Raw genomic sequence first — 22,012 nt, forward strand, 5'->3', positions numbered from 1 at the left:
GCTTTGAACATTTCTACCACAAACCTTCCCTATCCCATTCTTCTAACTCAGCTGCAAAGCCTAGGAGGAACAAAGGGCATCGAGTGCAATGAAACTCTCCTTTCCAAGAAGCAAACCAGCCTTTCTGGCCACCAGCTGTAACAGCTCCCCACAGGCCCCCTGCCATCCCACAGGACCCCAGCAAGCAAGCAGGATGCTGCCTGCCCAGCTCCTGTACTGGAAGGCAGCGTGTGGGACTGGCAGTGCTGTGCCTGGCACATAGCCCCGACGGTCCCCGTGCATCAGCAGCCCACCTCTCAGCAACAGCGTTTGAGAGATGTCAGGAAAGAGAAGGCAGTTGCATGCGAGAAATGTAACACTGGAAGTCCTGACCGCTTCTGACCATCACAGTTCCTGCTACACTCCCCATGAGAACAGTTTGTCTCCTGGACTGACTCCCGTTGGTGGAGCTGTGCTTACTGGGCGATTACACCTTCTGAAATTGTCCCGGCAGTTTCAATTTGCCACGGTGCTATTCACTTCCTTTCAGGTTGCTGTGGAATGTTACGGCATGCTGACAAGCAGCTGTCATCCCTCACCCATGAGGTGGCTGCGTGGCAGTGGTGGGTGAAATCCATTCCTGGGCATGCACCATGTCCTTGCCCAGGACTAGAAAATGCTTTGGGGTTCATGGGGGTGAGCAATGCTACGTAAGTTAGAGTCACAGTTAGTTATCAAATAGAGTAGATTAGCTCACTGCAATGTAGCCAGGATGCTCTGGGTTATTTCATTCTTTGAATTTAATATAATCTTGTAAAAATCTTCTGCCGCTGATAGGCGAGTAGAGCTTCATAGCTCAACAAAAATGAAGTGAGAACTGCTATAAATTGCAGTCTGTACACATAACACACAGTAACAGCGTGTTTTTACTTGTTTCAACAATTGAAAATAAATTGAAGGTTATTGAGCTTCTTACCCATGCCTTAAAAGAAAGCATGAGGCAGCCACCTCTCATTTCCTCTAGCAAACCACCGAGGAATCCTGTAATACTAGGATTTTGTTCCAAAGAGGACTAAAATCTCTGTTACCAGCATAGCGGGCAACTAGCATAGTTGGGTACTACATGAATGCCTCCCACAGCCTGTGAGGATAATTCAGGCCCAAAGGTGTTATCACTGTGAGAACCGCTCAGATCATGACTGACTTCCGTAGAGAGAAATCCAATCCCTGAAGCATCTCCAGGTTCACTATCTCAACCATTTAACTTTAGAGCATTTTGTCGCCAGCTCATGAAATAGCTCATACGTCACTTACAACAAAATCCCTCTTACACCTTCAGGCATCTCTGCACAATCTCAAAAAAAAAAAAACCCAAAGCACCAACAATAATCAACAAATCACCCATAACCCTACACTGAAGCTAAAGCAAAAGCCATAATAGTTCTATTAAAAAAAAAAAAACAAAAAACCCCCAAAAAACTGATATTCATTCTCATTCTCTGGGTGGCCTATACAACAAAGAGAGATTCCAGGTAATAATTGAAAAGATGTTGTCTACCCAAATGACATATCTCTGTTGTCAGACAACTTAATAAAATCACTGGTAATCTTCATGCCACACCATCAATCAGCATCTTACAGCTTGCCCAGACACAATCAAAATCCTACGACATGCCCGTTTTGCTTTGGAAACGACTTGGGCATTATTCAGGTGAAGGGTGAGTGGTATCAGAGTTACAAAACTGTGCTCCCAACACATTTCTGCTATTAATAGCATACTGCTATATATTTATGTAAGATTCTATCTTCCTTCTAATTACTTTCTAAGATAGACTTCAGCTATGAAATCAAAGGGCTTTTTTGTCTAAAATTTTTTCAGGTCTATGGCCTATGAAACCATATTTTATTTGGCCTGTGGAGCACTGGAAATTTTACATTAAGGAAAACTTTATGCCCACAGACTGCAAACTAACAGCAGAACTAAGTCCAAGCGTTCTCTGGAACACTTATAGTCTTTCTTTTTCTTCAACATCTGAATAATTTTATCAAAACATTCAATTATTGAAACAGTTTTACCTGTCTGACTGCTGTTCCACCTACAGGTGACAAGCACAGACTGGCTTCCCATGGCAGTGGGTGACTCTGTGTTCCTAAGATGCAAATGTTAACCGAAGCTCCTCTGGCACCTGGGAGGTCATACCTCCTCCCACCCTGTTAACTCCTGGCCAGTTGCCATTCACCCTGCTGCATCATCTTCCTTGTACTTTCCAATTTTAGGAAACTCTAAGTCTTCAATGCCTCTTTCTCATGACCATTTCTTTCCACCATCTTCTCTACCAGTATGAACTTTCTCAGCTTTCTTTAAGCTGTTCCGGAACATAACAATCAAAAATTCTCCACCTTGCTTTCCCTCTCACCTGCCTACTCGGTATCTCTAATGTAAAAAAAAAAAAAAAAAAGAGATTTTCACATTATGCAAGAGCATAGGCATAGATTTTCAAAGTACTACAGAATCAAGTGTAGTTTAATTAATCTCTTTATATCTTTCTTCTTCATGAAAATCTTAAGGAAAAAAAAAAAGGCTATTTCAAACATTTGAATCCTATTAATATGAGAACACACTAGTAGGATTTAGCAGTGAAATATCTACCAACATACTAAAAATGAGTGTCATACTACAGAAACCCCAAATTGATGGTGGCTTCTATGCAAGTGAAATAATTCATCACTTGGTGAGACAGAAAGTTACATCAAATGTGAGGCACAACCAGTCATTTAGAAAAATACAGGATTATGACATTCCCACAGAAGTTTGCCTTAAGCACACACGCTACCAAAAATGTTGGGGCTTCTGTTGTTACTGTTCATTTTGAGGAGTTTTTTTACCCTTCTAATGCTAGCTAACTCAGAGAAGGAAAACAATCCTAGAATTAAACTGATCTAAATTTTAAGAAGTCTTTACCTTGCCCTCATTAGTAGACTCACTATTTGCCAGGAAAGTACAGCAATGACAGTGCATTGCCATCTTGAGGCTTCCCACAGAACTGCACAACCCAACTAAAATACATCAACTTGTTACCAACCACAGCAGTCATTCAATCAGAAGTGCCAAAGCCATTACAAAACACGCAGCATTAACACCATATCTTTATTTTTATGCCAGGGCCTCTATAGTTCCATTTGAGGACTGGATACACTTCTAAAGTGGGAAAACCCTTACAGAGAACAAAACCAAACAGAGCTATTTAGCATAATTGATCCTGTCAGAAAGAGAATAAAGACTATTCATCTTATATTACCAAGAAAAATTTGAAGTTAAAGCTTAGTTAATAATACAGATTTCCCAGATCCTTTGAAATTACTACACCATTTATAATTCAGCACCAAAGACCTATTCAGCTTAAAAAAAATTACCCAAAGTAACTACTGCATGCAATAGTACAAAAACCTAAGTACACAGTTACACATATAAACGTATCTCTATTATCTAATAACATAGGAGTGCTCATTAAGAAAGCAGAATGCTTTCCAGATAGAAGACATTCTGATGTGGGTTCAAAGGTTCAGGAATCACCAAAATTCATTCTAAGGTAGTAGCTATGTAAATTGTCCTTACAAGAACTTTTACACAAACCTACGTAGTAATCTGGCACCCTGCTCAAATAAAACCTACAGATGTCAAATACATAAACACTCTAATGCTTCAGCCTTTTTTATTAATTAATTAGTACTTCTGAAAAGATCACTTGAAAAACACATGTATATGGGTAATATCAACATATGTCGATATTCCTACTTGAAACAGTGTGGAATATGCTTGAATCTACAGTCACATGTGAAGCACCAAGATGAAACTGTGGGGTGTATATACATATAATTGATTGGTATAAATGCTTTTAATAGAGGTGTGAGGCAACTGATTTTGCTTGTTTGTGAAACCAATTGCACCGTAGGCTACTTACAAAGGGCTACTGGTTTACTAAAGAGGCTAAATTGGTTTCTCTTCTCCTCTTTTCCAAGCAAACTGGCCTGTACTCAAAACCCACAAACAGCCATTTGAAGCCTGCTGTGTTTACACCCAAGGTGAAGTTTGTCTTTTCCTGAGCCATCCAAAGGTCTTTAGGTGAACAAGAAAAAGCCTCTCTGGAAGTTACCTGCTTGGTTTGGAGGCTGCCAGCCCTTGGCAGAGCCCAGGGGTGCTGTTGGCTTGAGGACTGCGGCAGGGGCGGTGCTGGCAGGAGCAGGTCTCACATCCATGTTGTCCTGGCAGGCAGGGACGCTCCTCACTGGGGCTGGCTGGGCAGCTTCCAGGGAATCACTGTTCAGAAACGAGGGAAGAGTAAATAAATGACTCTTGCTAGAACAGGAGAACTTGTGAAATGGAGATACGGAGTGACATTCCCTCACCCTGGTGCAACAATGCAGCACCCACTGGTCTGTCATCACCAACAATGCTGTGGTAGTTACACACTGAAGCTGCTTTCTAAGAACTGGACATTTGAGTGAGGTCTGCCAAAAGTCAATATAGTCAACTAAACCCCTTCACAATTTTAATTTTAAAAGAGTTGTAAGTTTCTTTAGTCATTAAACAACATGCACAATATTTTATATTGCCTCTTTAGAGCACTTTACAGCTGCTTTTATATTTTAAGGGTTGGCAGAACTCTTTTGGCTCTTTAAAACTGAACTTAATCACAATTCACCTGGAGTGCAAGTAGCCACTAATTACACTGCTAGCAAGAAAATTTTTCATTTCTCACTTGCCTTCGGGAAACTGAAAATAAATATTTTTATTTATAATATTCAAAGTAGAGGAGTAATTACTAATGAAGGTTATTTGCAAAACAAAAGTACACCAAAACCAGGAAATTAACAACATTGTGAAATACAGCCAAATACATACATGAAACACCATTCCAAAAACATATTTTGCACAATTTGGAAACCCATCGAGAACACACTAGAAGCCTTGAATTCTTTCCTCTATTGAAGAAAAACAAATTTACAGCACATGTGCGCCATGTGTATTTTCACCAAGGTCATTCCCAGAATTACAGGTTGTGCCAAGTTCGTAAAGTAAAAATCCATGAGCTATTTTTACTTTACAAGTGTTGCACATGCACAGTATTGCCTTGCCCGTATGACATGCAACAACTTGAACACACAGTGAGGCCAAAACAGAGGTTCATAACCTTGGGTTTGTTTTTAGGCTTTTTGGGGGTTTTTTTCATCTCTAGATTTACAAGGTAAATAATTCATTTATTTAGAATCTTCTTCCGTGTAAGGGATAAAAAAAGTCATTCACAGTTTGGGGAATAAATTTGACTGCTCAGTTTAATAAGTGACAGCTATGGCAATTGCAGGCTTTTGGTAACAGCAGTAGCCGTGCTGAAACGGCTCTGGTGGATTTGCTCTATGCAGCGTGCACAAGCCCAGTGAAGCACAAAGTGAGACCTTGCATTCCAACATCTTCAAATGTTGAAAGGGTATTAAAGACATCTGTATAGCTCAAATGGAGGCATTGATGGTACGTTCGATTCCTTTGAGACTCATGTTCCAAGTCTTTATTACAGGCACATTTTGAGGCAGTAGAGATACAGGGTATAAAAGTGCTAATGCAGACTGAAAGAAAAAGGATAGGTAAGCACCCTCTGATGAGAAGTAGCAGCAGTGGTTGAAAATGACAAGGTAGTCTAGGATTGGCTTCCACAATGAAAAAAGTGCATGTCTGCAACTCCATTGTTACAGAAATATCCTTCTGCACTGTTGAATATATTTGACATGTAACCCATCAAACTCACTCCAGACCAGAGCCCCACTACCATTTTAAGAATTCCTTGTTAACTCTGTTGGTGCTAAAAAAAGTAAGCTTCGTCCTCCATCCAAGAGGCTCATTACTGCTTGTCAAATAATTTTTCAAGTCTAGCACCTCTTTACCGCCTTTGTCTGGAAATATAAGTCATAAATAATACAAACCTTCAGTCAGAAATAAGAAAATCCTGCTGACTCAGCAGCAATCTTCTACAGCAGAGGCTACTCCACAAGCAAAAATGGATTTAAGACAAGCAGAAAAGGTACCCTCCAGAGGGAAGATGGCAAGAAAGCAGACTCTGATGGAGGCTCACAAGCCTCACTGCAATGCTGGTTGGAAACTCCACCACTGCCATTTTTGTGCTTGAATTCTAAGGCTTGTGAATGATGTGGTGTGCCAGTTCCTGAGGCAACGGAATGTTGGAGACACTCAGGCTTTCATTTAGAAATTAGGTGAAATCCTAATGATCCCAAACTTAAAGACAATTATAAACCCAGGTAATATGCTACCTCTGATTTGTTTTTTTTTTTAATCACCTGTGGAATTTTATGTACCAGGAACCTCAAGCAAGAAGCTTTCCAAGGGAAAAGCCTGAACTCTGACCGAGAGGAGGTTGCTGGCCCCAGAGCAAAACTTCTGATAGGTCCTGGATACCCTTTCATTGTGTGCCTGATTCCTTAAAGAAAAAATTGAATAAACTCAAGCCACCACCACAGGCTGTTAATTTAACAGGCAGGTTGCTACTGCTTGGCAAGTCTCTACTGTGCAATATTGCCCACCTATGGAAGGTTGCATGAAATAATGCGCATTTTTCTGGAATTACAGCCTCCAATCAGCTTGCTGCGAGTGCACATGCCATGCAGATCCATCTGTCTCACTTTCAAAGATGCACTGCAGTGTCTCCCTCATAAGAGGCTCAACCTCTTAAATGCTGAACTTCAAATTCATGCTGCAAAGTTAATTCCTCAACACTTTACTTCAGGGTTTCCTACACTGAGAAACACTCAAACTCCAGGTATTGTTATCCAGCTTTACAAATATAGTGATGGATCTTCCCAGAAGTGCACTTACCTTCTACAAGTGGCTCTACAATGCCCACAATTAGCCCCACTAGCATTTTGAAGCTCATTAGGATATTGTACAAAGATGACTCAAGTTTCACCATCTAGAAAATACAGGACTTCAAGAGACAAAAAATATACTGAAATTTAAGAAAAAATATATATTATGGAAGAGAGGTCCCACCTGCTTTACAGTGTGGTCACTGGGAAGCTGAGGGAGGAATGATAACCCTTATGTATTTACCAAGTTCGGTGTGAGCACTTTCTCAGACTTCCCAGCTAACGCTCAGAGGTCAGCTTCAGGTCAAGAACATTTCAATGTCAGAACACTTGGTCACAAGTGTGTTGTGTCAGAACACAATGCATTAATGACACACCTATCTTCTGCCTCTAGCATTAACATTTTAACACTGTTCCATAACCCTTAAACTGTTCCTTCTCCATCTGATGAATACTTACAGCAAAAATAAAAGTTTTCCATGATGAAAACTAAGGCAACCAAGAGGCTCATCCCTGCAAGCCAACATTTCCTGCAAGCTGTGAATGCTCTGCTGTCAACTTTGGGCATGGGGTTTTAACACTGCAAGAATGAAGGACGGTGAAACATGAGTCTGTCAGACTCAGTCTTGTGTCCTGAAAACCCATGAGAAATTTGATTGATAAGCTATGGGAAGGTTAATCAAAATAATTCTGGAAGTGTGTTGCAAGGGAAACAGATTGCAAAAACAGCCCAAGAAAAATGTCTGGCAAAGAAGAAAGCCAAAGACACCTCTCTGTTTTTCACATATGCTAGCTTATACTTAACAGACATGACTGAAATTCCATGGAGAACAGCTCCTACCACACAGTGCAGCCTTATTTTATCAAAGTTTGTGCGTGTATGGAAAACAAACAAATTTATGGCGAGGCAATCAGGAGACTTGGAGGGACACACAGGGCTCCAGTGCCAGTGCAAACTTTATTCAGAGCTCATAAAAGACTCCTCAGACTTACCCTGTCTCCTGGTCAACAAAAGCACTGTGGAAACTGGGAAAAAAACTCCAGAAAAAGCAAGTAGTAATTCCTCCGCCTGTGAGGGAGGAAGTGGCTCCAAGTCACAAAAAACCCAACCAACTCCCCCAAAAAACCAAACCAAACCAAACCAAACCAACAAACAAAAAAACAAAACAGAAGAGAAACACATGGTCTGGAGTTATAGATGCCTAAACCTCCCTCCATCCTCCCATGGCAACTCCTATGCAATACTGCCCAGAATTTCTTCACACAAACTTTAGGGAAGCTAATAATGGAGATGTTGTTATCAGCCAAAGGTGAGCCTACTAAATAACTGAAAAGGAATTGAGCTTGCTGTCATGTAACTAAGAGCACTAAAGTGATAACAATGGCCAAGTCACTTGGACTTTCCCAAGCAGGTTCAAGGGATTTGGTTGGACTTTGTCCTCATGCAAGCCCAAGATATTGGCTACCCATCTGTAAAAATTATCAGCTGAGCCCTGAGCTCAGTCTGGTGCATCAGGATTTTACTAATAGTTCTGTGGGTATAAATGACAGCTTAAGAAGCTTGTTAAACTTGTTCTGTTGTCCAGATCAACTATGGAAGTAAGGAACAAGTCCCCTGTGGTGTGAGGAAATCTGCTGACAGGACAGGTCACGTAGTATCTAAGGGACAGTTTGTAAATGCTTTCTCCAGATAGCCAGCAATTCTGTGACTTGGATCTCAGGACTCAATTGTCATACAAATCATGTGCTATATTTTGTCCAGTATCAAAGTATACAAGAGCTGAAAAAATATATACAGGAAACCAGAAAAAGGTAGGTATGAGAATGATGAAAAAACTCCATGAACAAGGGAAATACAGATGGCTTTTTGCAAGGTTCTTCTGGTGTAACAATAGAGAAACAGAAGACAAGAAGCACCGTGTGCTGACTTTGTTCCCATCCCTACTACAAGCTCATGGTGTCAGTCAGTGTTTACATTTTGTCTTAACCTAACAGCATCTTGCAAGAAAGAAGAAAAGCAAAATAACAGAAAGAAAGAGCAGAGAAAGTTATCTGGGTGGAGGTATTTCTGTATCAAATTACGGGGAGGGAGGATGTAACCCCTCTGTAGGCAGTGCTCGATACACAGAAATGACTCAAAGCACCTCTCAGAGTAAGTATTCTCTCAGAGTTAACATCAGTGCTCATCTCACAAGGCCAGACTACCATTTTTTTTAAAGGAACTGAATGTAGCACAGTATCAGGAAGATAAACCAAAAGCCATGCCAAAAACAAAAGGCCTGTCAACACCCATTCTTGCTAGTGTTTTCCAAAATTTCACAGTGTTTCTACCTTGAGATTTAATTTTAAGGCAGAGCTCCAATTCTTGGTCATGCAAGATATTAAATACATCATTTCCTGTGCTGCATATGTGTTGCTTGTTAAAAAACATGCAAGCCCCATAAACTCAAGGCTATCCCTGCTGCCATTAGGATGAAACACTTAGCTTAGTGAAAGATTGCATAGCTGTTATACACCCCCAAAAAAGTCCATTACAGATGAGTCTGGTGGGGAAGAAAACTGGTGGATGCTCACCACCACTTCAGGCCAGTTACTAAGCCAGAAAAAGGTCAAGTACTCTGGCAGCTACTCAGTACAGAGCAGTTTAAGACAGCCAGCTTTTTTGAAGCAGATACAGTGAAGCAAGAGGGCTAAAAGGGAAATATTTCTGGAGGAACCTTACTGCAGAACAGAATCAACACCCTGTTTTTGTTAGAGCTACAACCTTCCTGAGTTTGTCCCCAGAGATGATGCAAAGAAGCCTAAGCTACCTTGGTAAAATAGATTCATTACATTTTCATGAAAGTTATGAAAGATATAAAAGAGCCAGAAAACTCCAAAGTGGTTTATTTACTCGGCTTTTTTTGGTTGAGCCAAATCTTCTCCTGAACTAGTTAGCCTACTGCATTCTGTCATATACTTGTATCTTTAGTTACAGGATGCAAGATTTCAGCTCTCCTTTCTTATCAACTATTTTATTGTGAGATGAAGTGAGCTGCCATTTAAAACAACTTTTTGGCATTATATTCATTTATGTATCACAGCACGTCACTAGATGGATTGTAATGCAAAGACATTTTAATACCTAGCTTCGCACTCAGTGGCTGCATTTCTCTCAAATCAATTATTCTTTTTCTGACATAGTTGATTCGTTTTGCTTGATCTTTGTTGAAATTCAGTAACAATACATAGTTACTGACACTGCATTTATCTTTTTTTATCTCCTTTTCCTACATGTTTCTCAAGCTACACGGCAAAGGCTGTGGTCCTTTTCTCAACAGGACAAGACAGAGCAAAGCCTCATTTCTTCGGCTCCATCTACTGGTAACATCTCCTTCTTTACCAGTGCCAGCAGCTCAGGACTAAGGATGATAATATGGAAACCAGAAATCATTACCTTTATTTGTTGTATGCTATCTTCAGGGCAACACTGATTATTCCTGGAAAAATCCTTTAAAAGTGCAGTTTTATGCAGAGCTGCTGCTGTACTGCTACATCACGTTCCAAAATTTTAGGTAATTTCCTGATTGGGACGTCCCTAACGGCCTAAAAATCATTTGCTTCCTTTACCACCTTATGCCACAGGCTTGTGGCAGCAACCTAAATAACCAGCATAACCTGGCCATTGCAACAGCTTAAGAGAAAATTCATTTTTTGTAAATTTAAAGGTTACCTTTAAAACCTCCTAAAAACCATGGATGTTTATTTCAAGCCGTTCAACCTGAATCTTGATATAACCAATACTGATACGGTCTTTTGGGCAGGCTTATATAGTCTCTCTACTCCCACTGTACCTTCTGACTCCCTGGCACATCTCTCTCCAGCTCTGCCAGTTGGAAGAGAAAAACAGATTAAGCCCCTCCAAAACTGGACTTCAGCTGTGGAAGAATGAAACCAGTTCTCTGTTGTGTCCTGCCTTTTCCAACACACAGCCCTATGTACTTGTAAGGGACAGAAACTGAATGGAGACCCTTTGGGAATCCCAACACTGAGTGCATCTCCAAAAATAAATCTTGCACACCAGGAAAGTTGCCCCCTATACAGTGAGAAAACAATGGACAAACAGAAAGCCACTTACAGGTTCAGGAAGGAGAAAGTTTCCATTAATGTAATAATCTACCTTCACTTGCCATAAACAATGCACATTAGTGAGTGAAGGAAAAAAAAGGAAGTCAGAAAATTTGCTTTCACTCTACCAAAGTATCACCAAAAAAACACCACAGCTGAATAGTAGAGTCTTGCTGATGGCATGGCCTGGGCTTCACCTGTAGTGCCCAGACAGGTATCAGAACTCCTCAAGAGATTTTCTCTTTCAACGCATACATAAAAGATTTTCTAGTAAGATCATTCAGTGGCAAAAATAAAATTGGTATTTTAACTCGCATTACATCACAATTCTGTTAATGTTGCTTTTTTATCTTTTTAAAGAGGATATGCTACAAGTTAGAAATTTTGATACAAATAAAGGTGGTTGGCGTCTTATTTCCCCTTTCCCTTATTCCCTTAACTATTTCTCCTCCCTGAGGTTAGGGCTACTGTAGCCTTCTCTAGAAACCGAGGTCACCTTGGAAGCCATGAAACAGACGAAAAAGAACTAGTACTTGTTACTCAACACAAGTTTCTACATCAAGTGGATCTCAGCTCTACTTATAATTGGGCCTTATCTCTAGAAGGGTCTAACTCTTGTGAAAATACAAATAGGTATAAGAAAACCCACAGATTATTTCTTCCTTAGCACAATTTAACACACACTGCCCTGTAAAATAACCAAGCAGACTCCTGCCTGTGCAGCTGAAGTCATAAAAGCAGCTTTCCGCTGAAGCAAGCGTTAACGTCGCTGCGGTCAGGAAAGGAGAACAAACAGTCCTGTGCACTGAATGGAATCAGCGCTGGAACAAAGGGCCTAGACAGCAAATAATTTTTAAAACAGTCATTTGCTGGCTTGCATGCCAGTTACTTGATTTCATACATTCAAAGTGAGCTTTAAAAAATAGCTTAACGTGATGCTTAGTTGCTCAAGGAACTCTGGCAAATAATTCACCCACACAGGAGTTTCAAGCCAGAATCTCTTGTCTCTTCTCCAGCTGCCTCTGTGGAGTGACACTGCCTCCCTCACGACACAACACAAGCACCACCATGCATATTAGAGGGCACTTGACGCCAGTGAGGAGAGGAAACCTCTGCTTTAGTAGGGTGGACTTGCACAAACACCATCAGCAGGTCCAGGGTGCAAATTAGCTGTGCAAAGACGTGAAACCAGCAGGGACTGGAGCTGGTGACCTCACGTCAAAGACCAGGACAGGCACCAGGACAAGCATGCAGACAAAAGAAATGTGCTTTGAAGGAGCAGCCAGTTCCCTGTGAATGCCAACCACAAACCACACCTGGACAATACCTCTTGCTCTTTGGCAACTCCAGAGCACTTGTGGATTTCCTGGAAGGTGCGCTGGCCTGCAGAGGAGGCTTAGCGACAGGCGTGATGAGCAGGGCATCCAGCAGCGAGCGGTAGGCACTAGGCTCGTAGAGTCTAGCAAGTGTGTAAAAAGACCCCATGAGCAAACGAGGTGACCGCACCAAGTTCAAGATGGCTGGGACCACTGACAACCCAACATCCCTTATGAAAAATCTGTTTGGAGAAGCTGGACCCAGGACAACCGATGCAGGAATTACGTCTAAACAGGCAGCTCACAAAGTGGAGGCTGCACAATTCTGGGGAGGCACAAGACAACGCACTAAGGTGCGAGAAGCATGCTTTTCATACATTTTTACCATTAATAAAGTAAAATAAAAAGCAGTGAGAATTTTTTTTCATCTTTTTTAGATTTCTAATTTTGTGTATGCTTTCTAATATACATAGTTTATTAGTACCTTAGGACATCTATGTAATTTAGAAATACAAAAATATGGCTATTATTGCCTATTAAAAATATTTTACTGATGTGAATGGATGATTGAAAAACTTGCCAAAATACTTGCTCTAAGCAAGCCTTTATAAAAAGCAATAAAGATTTAGATAGAACTCAGCAAGCTATTGTTTTCTAGCATCAAAAAGTTCCTCAAAGTTACAGATTATTCTTTGTCACTCACATAGCACAAATGTTATTTACAGTTAATTTACTAACTGAACTGTAAAACAGGTATCATGAGGAACAGAATGGTAGAATTACTCACCAAGGCTCAGAGCAGCTAAACCATAAATAAGGCATGGGAGCTTTGGACATATTCTAATGACTTGCCCGCTATTGTGAAAGAGCCGACTGATTTCACAACCCTGCCAGGGACCAATTATTCTTGTGTGAACTGGAACCTCCTTAAACCAACCTATAAAGCATTCCTTTTGAAGTTGATGTCTACCTGGCCCGGACAGCAAGAGCAGCAGACACTGCAGCAGCAGCAATGCTCTTAATTTTTGATCTCTGCTCGAAAGGAGAAAGAACTGCAGGAAGAGAGTGTCCAAGGATCGGCAGATTTCCAGAAGGATCTTCCAGCATTACTTCTGCAGCACAGAAGCTTTGAGCCAACACAGAAGAAAACAGAGAAAGTAGGAAAGATTGACAGAGATGCAGTACAACACCCAGACCTCATTAACCGCTGGAAAGTTATAGAAGTTTCCAGCTCACAGAGACATTAGGCAATGTGTGAGCGACTTGAATACTAATATAGAGAACAGCAATTGTGATTTCACTCACAAATAAAACTTTCCCCTCATCAAGTGAGCATTTAGCATCTGTCAGACTTCAAATTCCTCATCACAGACTGCCACTCTCCACATGGATCCATTTAAGTCTCCATGGTGCGGACAGAATTAACCCTGAAGATCATTTACCTTGTCTTCTTTTTCATAATAAACAGTAAACATAGAAAACTCAAATATTTGGTGATATAACTTCTGCAGGTCCACTTTTAGCAACCCTTGCGAAATTCAGCATATAAACCCCTTTTCATTTCTCTACTTATTTTACAGGTGGAAGTGAATTTGGAAAAAAAAAAAAAAAGGTGAAAAAAACCAGACTGCCTCCAAAATAACTCCTACTATTTCTAATCTCTAACTTGTGCTCTTATTTAAAATTTCAAGATTATCCACCAAAGTGCTATTTATTTTTTTAAATAACTACAAGATGGACAAAATGCCCCAAATACCTACACAACTATATAAAACTTCCCAGATTTAAATGCAAAAAACACTGCCTGAATACCTTGCTTACACCTAGAAGCCTGCTGTAGATATACCTTAAAATATTTACCTTGTATGACTTACAGAAGATTTAGACTGAAAGCTTGAGATTTTATTGAAAGAATTTGTTTCACAAGTAGGCAGAGATGCTTCATACCTGCCCAAAAGCAGCAAGAGAAGTCATTAATCAAACACTTATTACACCTCTGGCAATACTAACTAAAGCTCAGGAATTCATTTAAATTTTTTTTTCTGAAGTCATCCTTACCCATGAACAAACGAAACGGGTATGTTTTTTTCAGGTGTTTTGTAGTGTTAATTACTGAGGAAAGGACTTTCTCTCCCTATTGGTAAAGACTTATATTTTGAATGCGTCATCACTATACAAGTTAAAGCTTGTATTCTCCTCCAACGCTTTGGGCTACTGGACAATCTAAAAACAGTTTTTCTAGCAAGGATGACTATATTCTCCTCATGTCACCAACTTCTGCCAACAAAACCTAACCTAATCTCCTACCCATGCTTTTCCTCCTTCATCAAAAGGATGCTTTAATTTTTTAATTATTTTTAGAACTTTTGCCTAAAAGCCACTTGAATTTCTAATTACTACATAAATTGCCAGAGCACTATGAATGTCAGGAAACTTTTAAGCTGCTCCATCTTGGCAGCATCATCATCAAAAAAAGAATCAGGTTAAACCATATGGCTTTAAACGAAGAGGAGAAATTTAGATTAGGTTATTAGGAAAGAATTCTTTACTACAAAGATGGTGAGGCGCTGGAAAATGTTGCCCAGAGCAGCTGTGGACACCCCAACCCTGGAAACGTTCACTTCCAGGTTGGATGGGGCCCTGAGCATTTTGTTCTAGTGAAAGGTGTCCCTGCCCATGGCAGGAGCATTTGAACTAAATGATCCTTAAGGTCCCTTCCAAACCAAACCAGTCTGTGATTCAATGTGTGCAGAATTACAGTTTCTGACTGCACCTTTCTAACACGGCTGGCTTGGATGTACCTGGCAAGGGCGGGAGGCAGCCCGAGGGCTGTTCCCATGTGCAGGGCTGGAGAAGGCAGCCCCTCAGCTGGGTCAGCAGGCAGGAGGAAGTCGGTGGTCTGTGTGGCCACAGCACACGTCTTGGGGACAGGAGGGGCTTCATCCGCCAGCAAAGGGCTCGCTGCATCTGGAGCAGGCACAGTTATCTTCCTGGTTGATGTTAATTTAATGAGTTATTACAATGAGACTATATACAGAGAAGAAATTCCTCATTTGATTAAAAATACAAAACAGCAATGGACGACTCTCTCTAGCTGGTATTCTTGCATCCTTTGTAAGAAGAATAAGCGAGTAGAAGGTAAGGGCTTTTTTACCTCCTTCTGTAGGAACCAAATACTCTTGCCCTGGGAATCAGACCATGCTGAAAACAATTTTTTTGAGGCATTTTTTACAGCTAAAGCTTGAGTGCTTGTTTAACCACAAAACCAAACTATCTGGGTAGCTATTTGAAAGACAGCAAACTTGAACAAGAGCACAGTCAGTATACAAGAAACTACCTAGCTTCAGGAGATGACACTTCAGACACTGAGGGTACTTGGCTGCTGGCATTTAAAACCTGAACGATTAGAAGGGAAGATGAGGAGTACACTTGCCTAAGACTTCCAAAAGGTTCTCAAAAAAAAGTACTATATAATAAAAGAAAGAAGGACAAGTAGCGCTCACCACAGGAGAGCAATATTTTTCCCCCATATTTTACTACCTCTTGCTTGTCATCACACCAAAACAACCATAAAAACTCTGACAGTTTTAGTACGGTCAGCCTGAGACCTCTTTTCCCAGACTACAATTTCTGCAGAGAATGTTCTTGGCTGTTCACTTATCAGAAAGTGCACAATAAAAATCAGGACTAATACCTATTATTACTTCTTACTAAGTCTTTCTATTTAAATCAGTAATAATTCCATTAAAAGAAAATATAAAAGTGGATCTGCATGACTGTAAAAAGCATGTACATAAAATACAATCTAAAGACCAATCCAAGACTGCTGGCATCGCATCTGTTTTATATTAGTTATACACTTTCTCTGGAAGCACTAGATTCCGTGGTTTACATGGTCTAACACTGCCAGGGTTGCTTTTTTAAGATGACTTTTTGCAACTTTCTGGAAAGGCTTTAATTGCTCTTAAATATTTTACTGTTAAATTTACAGGAGGACATCACATATATTAAACAGAGTAATAATACACTATAAGTTACAGTAGTTGGTTATAGAGACATACAACAATTTAAGGCTTTCAATAAAGACTAAAACTACAATAAAAAGCATTATGAAGTCTACCTTATAAGCAGTTCACTTAACTTTAATCTAGAAATCAAATCCAGATCCTCCATACATTTCACAGCAAGCTTTCTCCTCCTTGATGGTTTAGTAGGGAGTGGTACAATTTAGAGCATCAGCCAAGAAGAGATGGAGCCCATTCGGAAAATAAGGACCCATGCCAGTCCTTGACAACAAACGCAAGGCATCAGTAGCAAGAGCAAGTCTACTCACTCTTGGATGGCCCAATTTTGCTTTACTAAAAGCCTGGCATGGCATTCATGAATTGCTCTATGCAGATTTCCAACAGGTGCCAGTTTACTAAAAAAGGGGGTTGACGATCAGATTTGTTGTATTTCCCACTCAAAAGAGCATTATAAAACCAGCAGCCTCTGCTCAGTAACAAAATATAAACATTAACTGTAGTTGCTACACTGATGACCTCTCAGTTCAGGGGAGAATACAAGCTACACAGCTGTATCAAATAATTTGTTCTCCTTTCCACACCCAATGTTAAACTTTCTCTTTACAGCTCTGCAGTAGCTGCTCCAATTTCTGACTTTCTTGAGCAGAAAATTCTTACCATCTACTTCTGTATTTGTAAAAATACTTTGGCTCACATCCTGAACCACAATGAACATAACTGCTTTTCAGATTTCACATTTTAAAGATACTCTCTTGCTAGGTTAATTTTGCCAAATAAAATCTAGAGCCATAGGTTTTGAGTGAAATTAGATTTAAATTTCCTTTGCCTGGACTCAGATGCAGAGCTGGGATTTAGAGAAGACTCCTTGGTACTCAGAACACAGTGGCTGCAGTGGTCTCTGCAAGGCAGCTCAGCAGAACCATAAAATGATCTAGATTGGAAGAGACCTTAAAGGTCGTCTACTTCCAACCCTTCTGCTGTGGGCAGGGACAGCTTTCACCAGGCTTTGCTCAGAGCTCCATCCAACCTGGCCTTGAACACATCCATGGATTGGGCATGTAGGTGTAATCATGCTGGAGACATGAAAATCAATTACTGAAGTAGTGCTTTTTTCCACTGCCTTTTTCAGCCCAGGTTTTCTGCTTAAAAAACAAAACAAAACACAAAAAACAAAAACAAAACACACCACAAAGAAAAAACAAACAAACAAACAAACAAACAAACAAACAAAAACCACCACAACCCACCCACCAGGACCATTGTCATGTATCTTCTATGTGTATTTTTTACCTTTGTTGATTTAAGAGAATTTGCTGCTGTGCTGCTGAAAACGACACAACCAAATCTTCTTTACTGTATTGGCTCAAACCAAACGTCACCATGAAGGTACCCACCAGCCCATCATTCTCCATCCCCTTCCTGCCAAAGCTCAAGTTCTCATGAACATACCTGCTTCTCCCCGACAACAAAAATGTCCTCAAAAGATACCAAAATAGACTTTTATTTTGATGTCAGATTTCTCCTTGTCTCTCAGCTAGTTGAGACTACTGTTTTCAAAGTTTAAAACTCGTCATTTCCAAACCTTAGTATTAGTTTTCCTGCTGCAGAAAGCCCATACAGGTGTAGGCAACAGTATGTTCTTGTATGCTTTATTCAAACATGAATATCGGCCTAGGGCCTGGCAGGACCAGGCACTGTACATTTAATTCTCATTTTTACAGGAACAGCTTTGTTTCATGTTATGACTTTGTGCTTGTGCATGCTACCTGGAACTCAAAAACTCCTGCACAATGTAAGATAAACCATCAGAAAATTGGTGGTGGACCTTCAGTAACAGTAACAATCAATCACCCTCCAAACTACTTTTGCTGTCTTCTGTCTAAAATTACTGTTGCTGTCTAGTACTCATAGATGACCTCCAAAGCACCAGCAATTTGCCAAGGTAAGTGCCAGTAAAACTATCCAGGGCCAGTGACAGAATATTTGCCAGATAATCTCCTAGTTTTCTGTGACTGCATCACAGCACAACAGTGTTACAAATGAAATTACTCATACTTTAGAAAATTACTCTTATATTTCTAAATCCAAACTTTTGACCTGTTGAGACCACTGAAAAGCTACTCCATCCAAGGGACAGGGTGGACACCCATTGACAGCGTACAAACACAATACATATTGTATCTTATTTTAACTAATATCCACCAGACTGTTCATGAATTTCCTTGTTTTTATCTAATTTTTCTCCTTCCCCCTCTTCCCATTTCCAGGAAAATCCCTAGTCACAGCAGCCTAATGAAGTTTATTTTAAGTGAAAGACAAACAACCTTCTCTCCCCCAAGAGAGAAAAATCCAGGCTAGAACCTGGATATTTTGATTCAGTTAACAATCCAGGATAATTTGTTAACTGAATCAAAACCCCTGTGAATGATTTACCTCTCTGGAGCTGGTGCAGCAATATGTTCAGAAAGTCTGGGAGAGGAGACACTGCCAGGGCAGGAATCTGCTATCGGCAAAAGAGCAGCTGCAGGTCTAGCATTGTTTTCACTCCATTCACAGTAATAAAACCAAGTGAAGACACACAGAGAAAGAGACTTTTAATCCACATTAAAGTAGAACAGAAACACTGTGCATGAAAGTGTTAGTAAACTGAGAAGAAAAAAAGAACCCAAACCCAAAAAAACTTCCAAAAACCCCATGAAATTTACAGTAAAATGCAATTAAGAGGATAAAATCATGCAAAACATACTAAAGAAGTATCACACTTTCAGTGAAGGTTGAGAGTGTCCTGCTGCTTTAAAACTCAGAAAGCTAAGTACTATTGGACCCTTACAAAGATGGAACACATATATTTGGGATTATATTATGTGATGGAAAACAACTTCAGAAAATACTCAAAGTGACACAGGTGCTAGTGGGATTCACGCCAAAGCTTTGTTTTTTGCTACAACCCTTTGGTTGTGTTAGTTTTGTGAACATTACACTATATATTTCTCCATATTTTTTTCATATCCTTTCTGTGATTCAGTGATTATAAGAAAAAAAAAAAAAACTTTAGAAAAATGTTGCCTTAAAGTGCTCTACTTGAAGAAAAGCACCTGCCAGACATTCTACTTGAAGAAAAGCACCTGCCAGACATATCACACCAAAAAAAAAGTAAACTGCAAGGTATAGAGCAACCACAACAGTAAGTTTTGAGTACACTTAATTAGCCACAGGGGCAGGCATTTCTGCCTGTTTTTCCTTATGTTAGTATGGAGAATTAAGTAACTTATTAAAGTAGGGAGCCTTAAGTGTTGAAAATTATTGAACAGATTTAGGAATGACCAGGGAGCAGACCTCAAAGGTGGTAAAGGTGTGGATGGCAATTCTGGTGCAGGTGGCATCTCCAAAGTCAGGGTAGCTATGGAGTTTTTATTCAAATTGATACAGGTATCCTGGGTTCCTGCTCCATCAGGTAGATCTGCAGGTATACTTTACATATATTTATGACACGTGGGAGAGAAAAATAAATACATGATTTTATGACAGATTGTTTCAAGACCAACCAAGAGTAGGACAAATATTTTCCAGTCCCTCTGGATTGACTAAACTACAAATCTGGAAAATCCTCACTCAGGACAACAAATTGACTCTACAATTTAAAGCAAAACCAAATCTGGACCTGGCTGCTCAGAAAGAGAGGGTTAAAAGTGAACATTCAAAAAACAACCCAAAACCTTGGAAATAGGGTACTGCAGAAATAGAAATAATCTAAGCCACAAACTTTATACAAAGGCTAGACATTGCCTTTCTAAGTTTTACTTAAAACTGGTTTAAAAGCTGCAATCTACACATTTCAATGAGGTCTTTCTATTTTTATTTCCTGTCCTTCCAGCTGCTGAAGAGAAGAATCTGTTTTACCCAAACAAAAATCCCTAATGTGTTACAGTTAGAAATAAAAAATAAATACCACAGAACATCTGTCTCGGACAATGCCTGCCTGAAAACTTGAATATAATTAAATTGGGATATTTTACTGAAGATCACTGATGAAAAAGAAGTTTTTATTCCATTGTCACATCAATATTTCAAGGAGATTTCTAAACTTTAAGCTTATTAGTTTATATTAAAAAAAACCCTTATGTTTTCAAAGATCAGATGTATGCTGGGAATCAGACATGAAATAGGGCATGTTTGTCAGATACAAATGAAAAAGAGGTCAATTTTTGGGAACAGTAATAAAAAGTCCAAAATTTAATGCCAGTAAGTCCTATGCAATGGGGATATTGGGTTAAAGGTTGATATCTTTCAAGCAGTAAATGAAATTCATTTTACACATTCATAAAACACTTGGAACAAGTGGTGTTTTTTACATTGAATATATAGAAAACTAATAATTTGGCAGTCTTTCTCAAACTACTCTCATATCCTTAAAAGACAGACTCTATGACTGTGTTTAATTTTACTCAAAACAGTGGTTTCTATTCTTTTGATTATTTAGAGAGGGTTTATTCTTCTATTTCACACTACAGCAACTCACCCTTCAAAAGGATAAAAGCTGGCAAGATAGATAAACATAACAGTAAGTTTAATAGCAACATGAAAATATTCTCATTACTTAGGGACAGTCTCCAGAACATAAAAATACCTGAAGGTCAAACTATTTTGCCCTTAAAAGAAACCTTTACACAGAATCTAAGTGATAACCTTTCTAACCTTTCACAGTTTTCATTGCATTGATGGTCTCTGAAATGCTCCCATTTCGTTCTGTTCATAAAGAAATTATATAAACCCAGCAGGACAATTTCAATACACTACTTCACATTCCCACTTTAATATGCAGTACTCTATCAAATTATTATATTTGGTGTATGTGCATTCAGTAACACACTTGGGTTTAGTAACACGCTACTCACTGCCAAGTTATGTGATGGGGGGGCATGGAAATTAAACTGATTGGCACTTCTCATAAAAACACTCCTCAGTGAAATTATTGAAGTGCATGTTTTCTCCTACTGTCCCTAAGGAGTTAACCCAAAAAGTGTGCAAGATGTGATACCCCTCAGACCATCATTACCAGGGCAAATCTGTGCAGTGTTAGGCATCCACACTGGTGACTGTTAGTGTTAGATAATTTATCTATTACCTGAAGTCTCCATTTTCTGTTTGTCTTTTCCTAAAGATAAAATCACAAATACCATAAGCTACTGCTGTACTGTATAGCAGAATAAACCATCTGAAAAGAAAACTCAAACTTAAAATGGTTCCAAAGGTCCTCTCAAGTTCCAACATTGTACAAGAGGAAAAAAAACAACCCCGCCAAGTCTTCTGCAGAAGCATCTGTACACAGGACTAATTCCATCACAGGAGTGTGGAGGTCAGCTGCACAAACCCAAACAAATTGCAGTGGTTCTCATCAGCAGTTGTGACAAACTGGGTTTTTACATGTGCTTCACAATCACCTTTGTCTGAGGTCTCAAACTTTGGTTCAACAAGCGCTGCAAAAGCCGAAAGCGGGCTTTACTTCATATAATTTCTTACTCCCGTAAGGGTCAAACATTTTATTCACTCCTGTAAGTCTCGTGTCAATTTCAATAACAGAAATGCATACCCCATGTTTAAGATAATCAGGAACTAAAATACTGGGATGGTTTTAAACAATTCAGAGTGTTTCTACTATGCAGCTGGGATTTAATTGTTTCTCTTCCTATATATAGGCTGTGAAGGTGCAAT

The 22,012-nt window shown here is 39.7% G+C and overlaps 1 protein-coding gene across 8 annotated transcripts in view; it reads right to left on the minus strand.

Moving 5' to 3' along the window:
* The window catches only part of PDLIM5 (PDZ and LIM domain 5), a 123,973-nt gene that overhangs the window by 24,398 nt on the left and 77,563 nt on the right, over window positions 1-22,012 (minus strand). For all 8 annotated transcript variants that reach the window (XM_040064485.1, XM_058420728.1, XM_040064493.2 and 5 more), the window contains one exon: window positions 4,134-4,297. In XM_040064485.1, coding sequence (XP_039920419.1) covers window positions 4,134-4,297 — 164 coding nt within the window. The remainder of the gene's footprint in view (window positions 1-4,133; window positions 4,298-22,012) is intronic.

This window comes from Hirundo rustica, chromosome 5 (assembly GCF_015227805.2).
Source record: "Hirundo rustica isolate bHirRus1 chromosome 5, bHirRus1.pri.v3, whole genome shotgun sequence".
NCBI classification, from domain to species: Eukaryota; Metazoa; Chordata; class Aves; order Passeriformes; family Hirundinidae; genus Hirundo; species Hirundo rustica.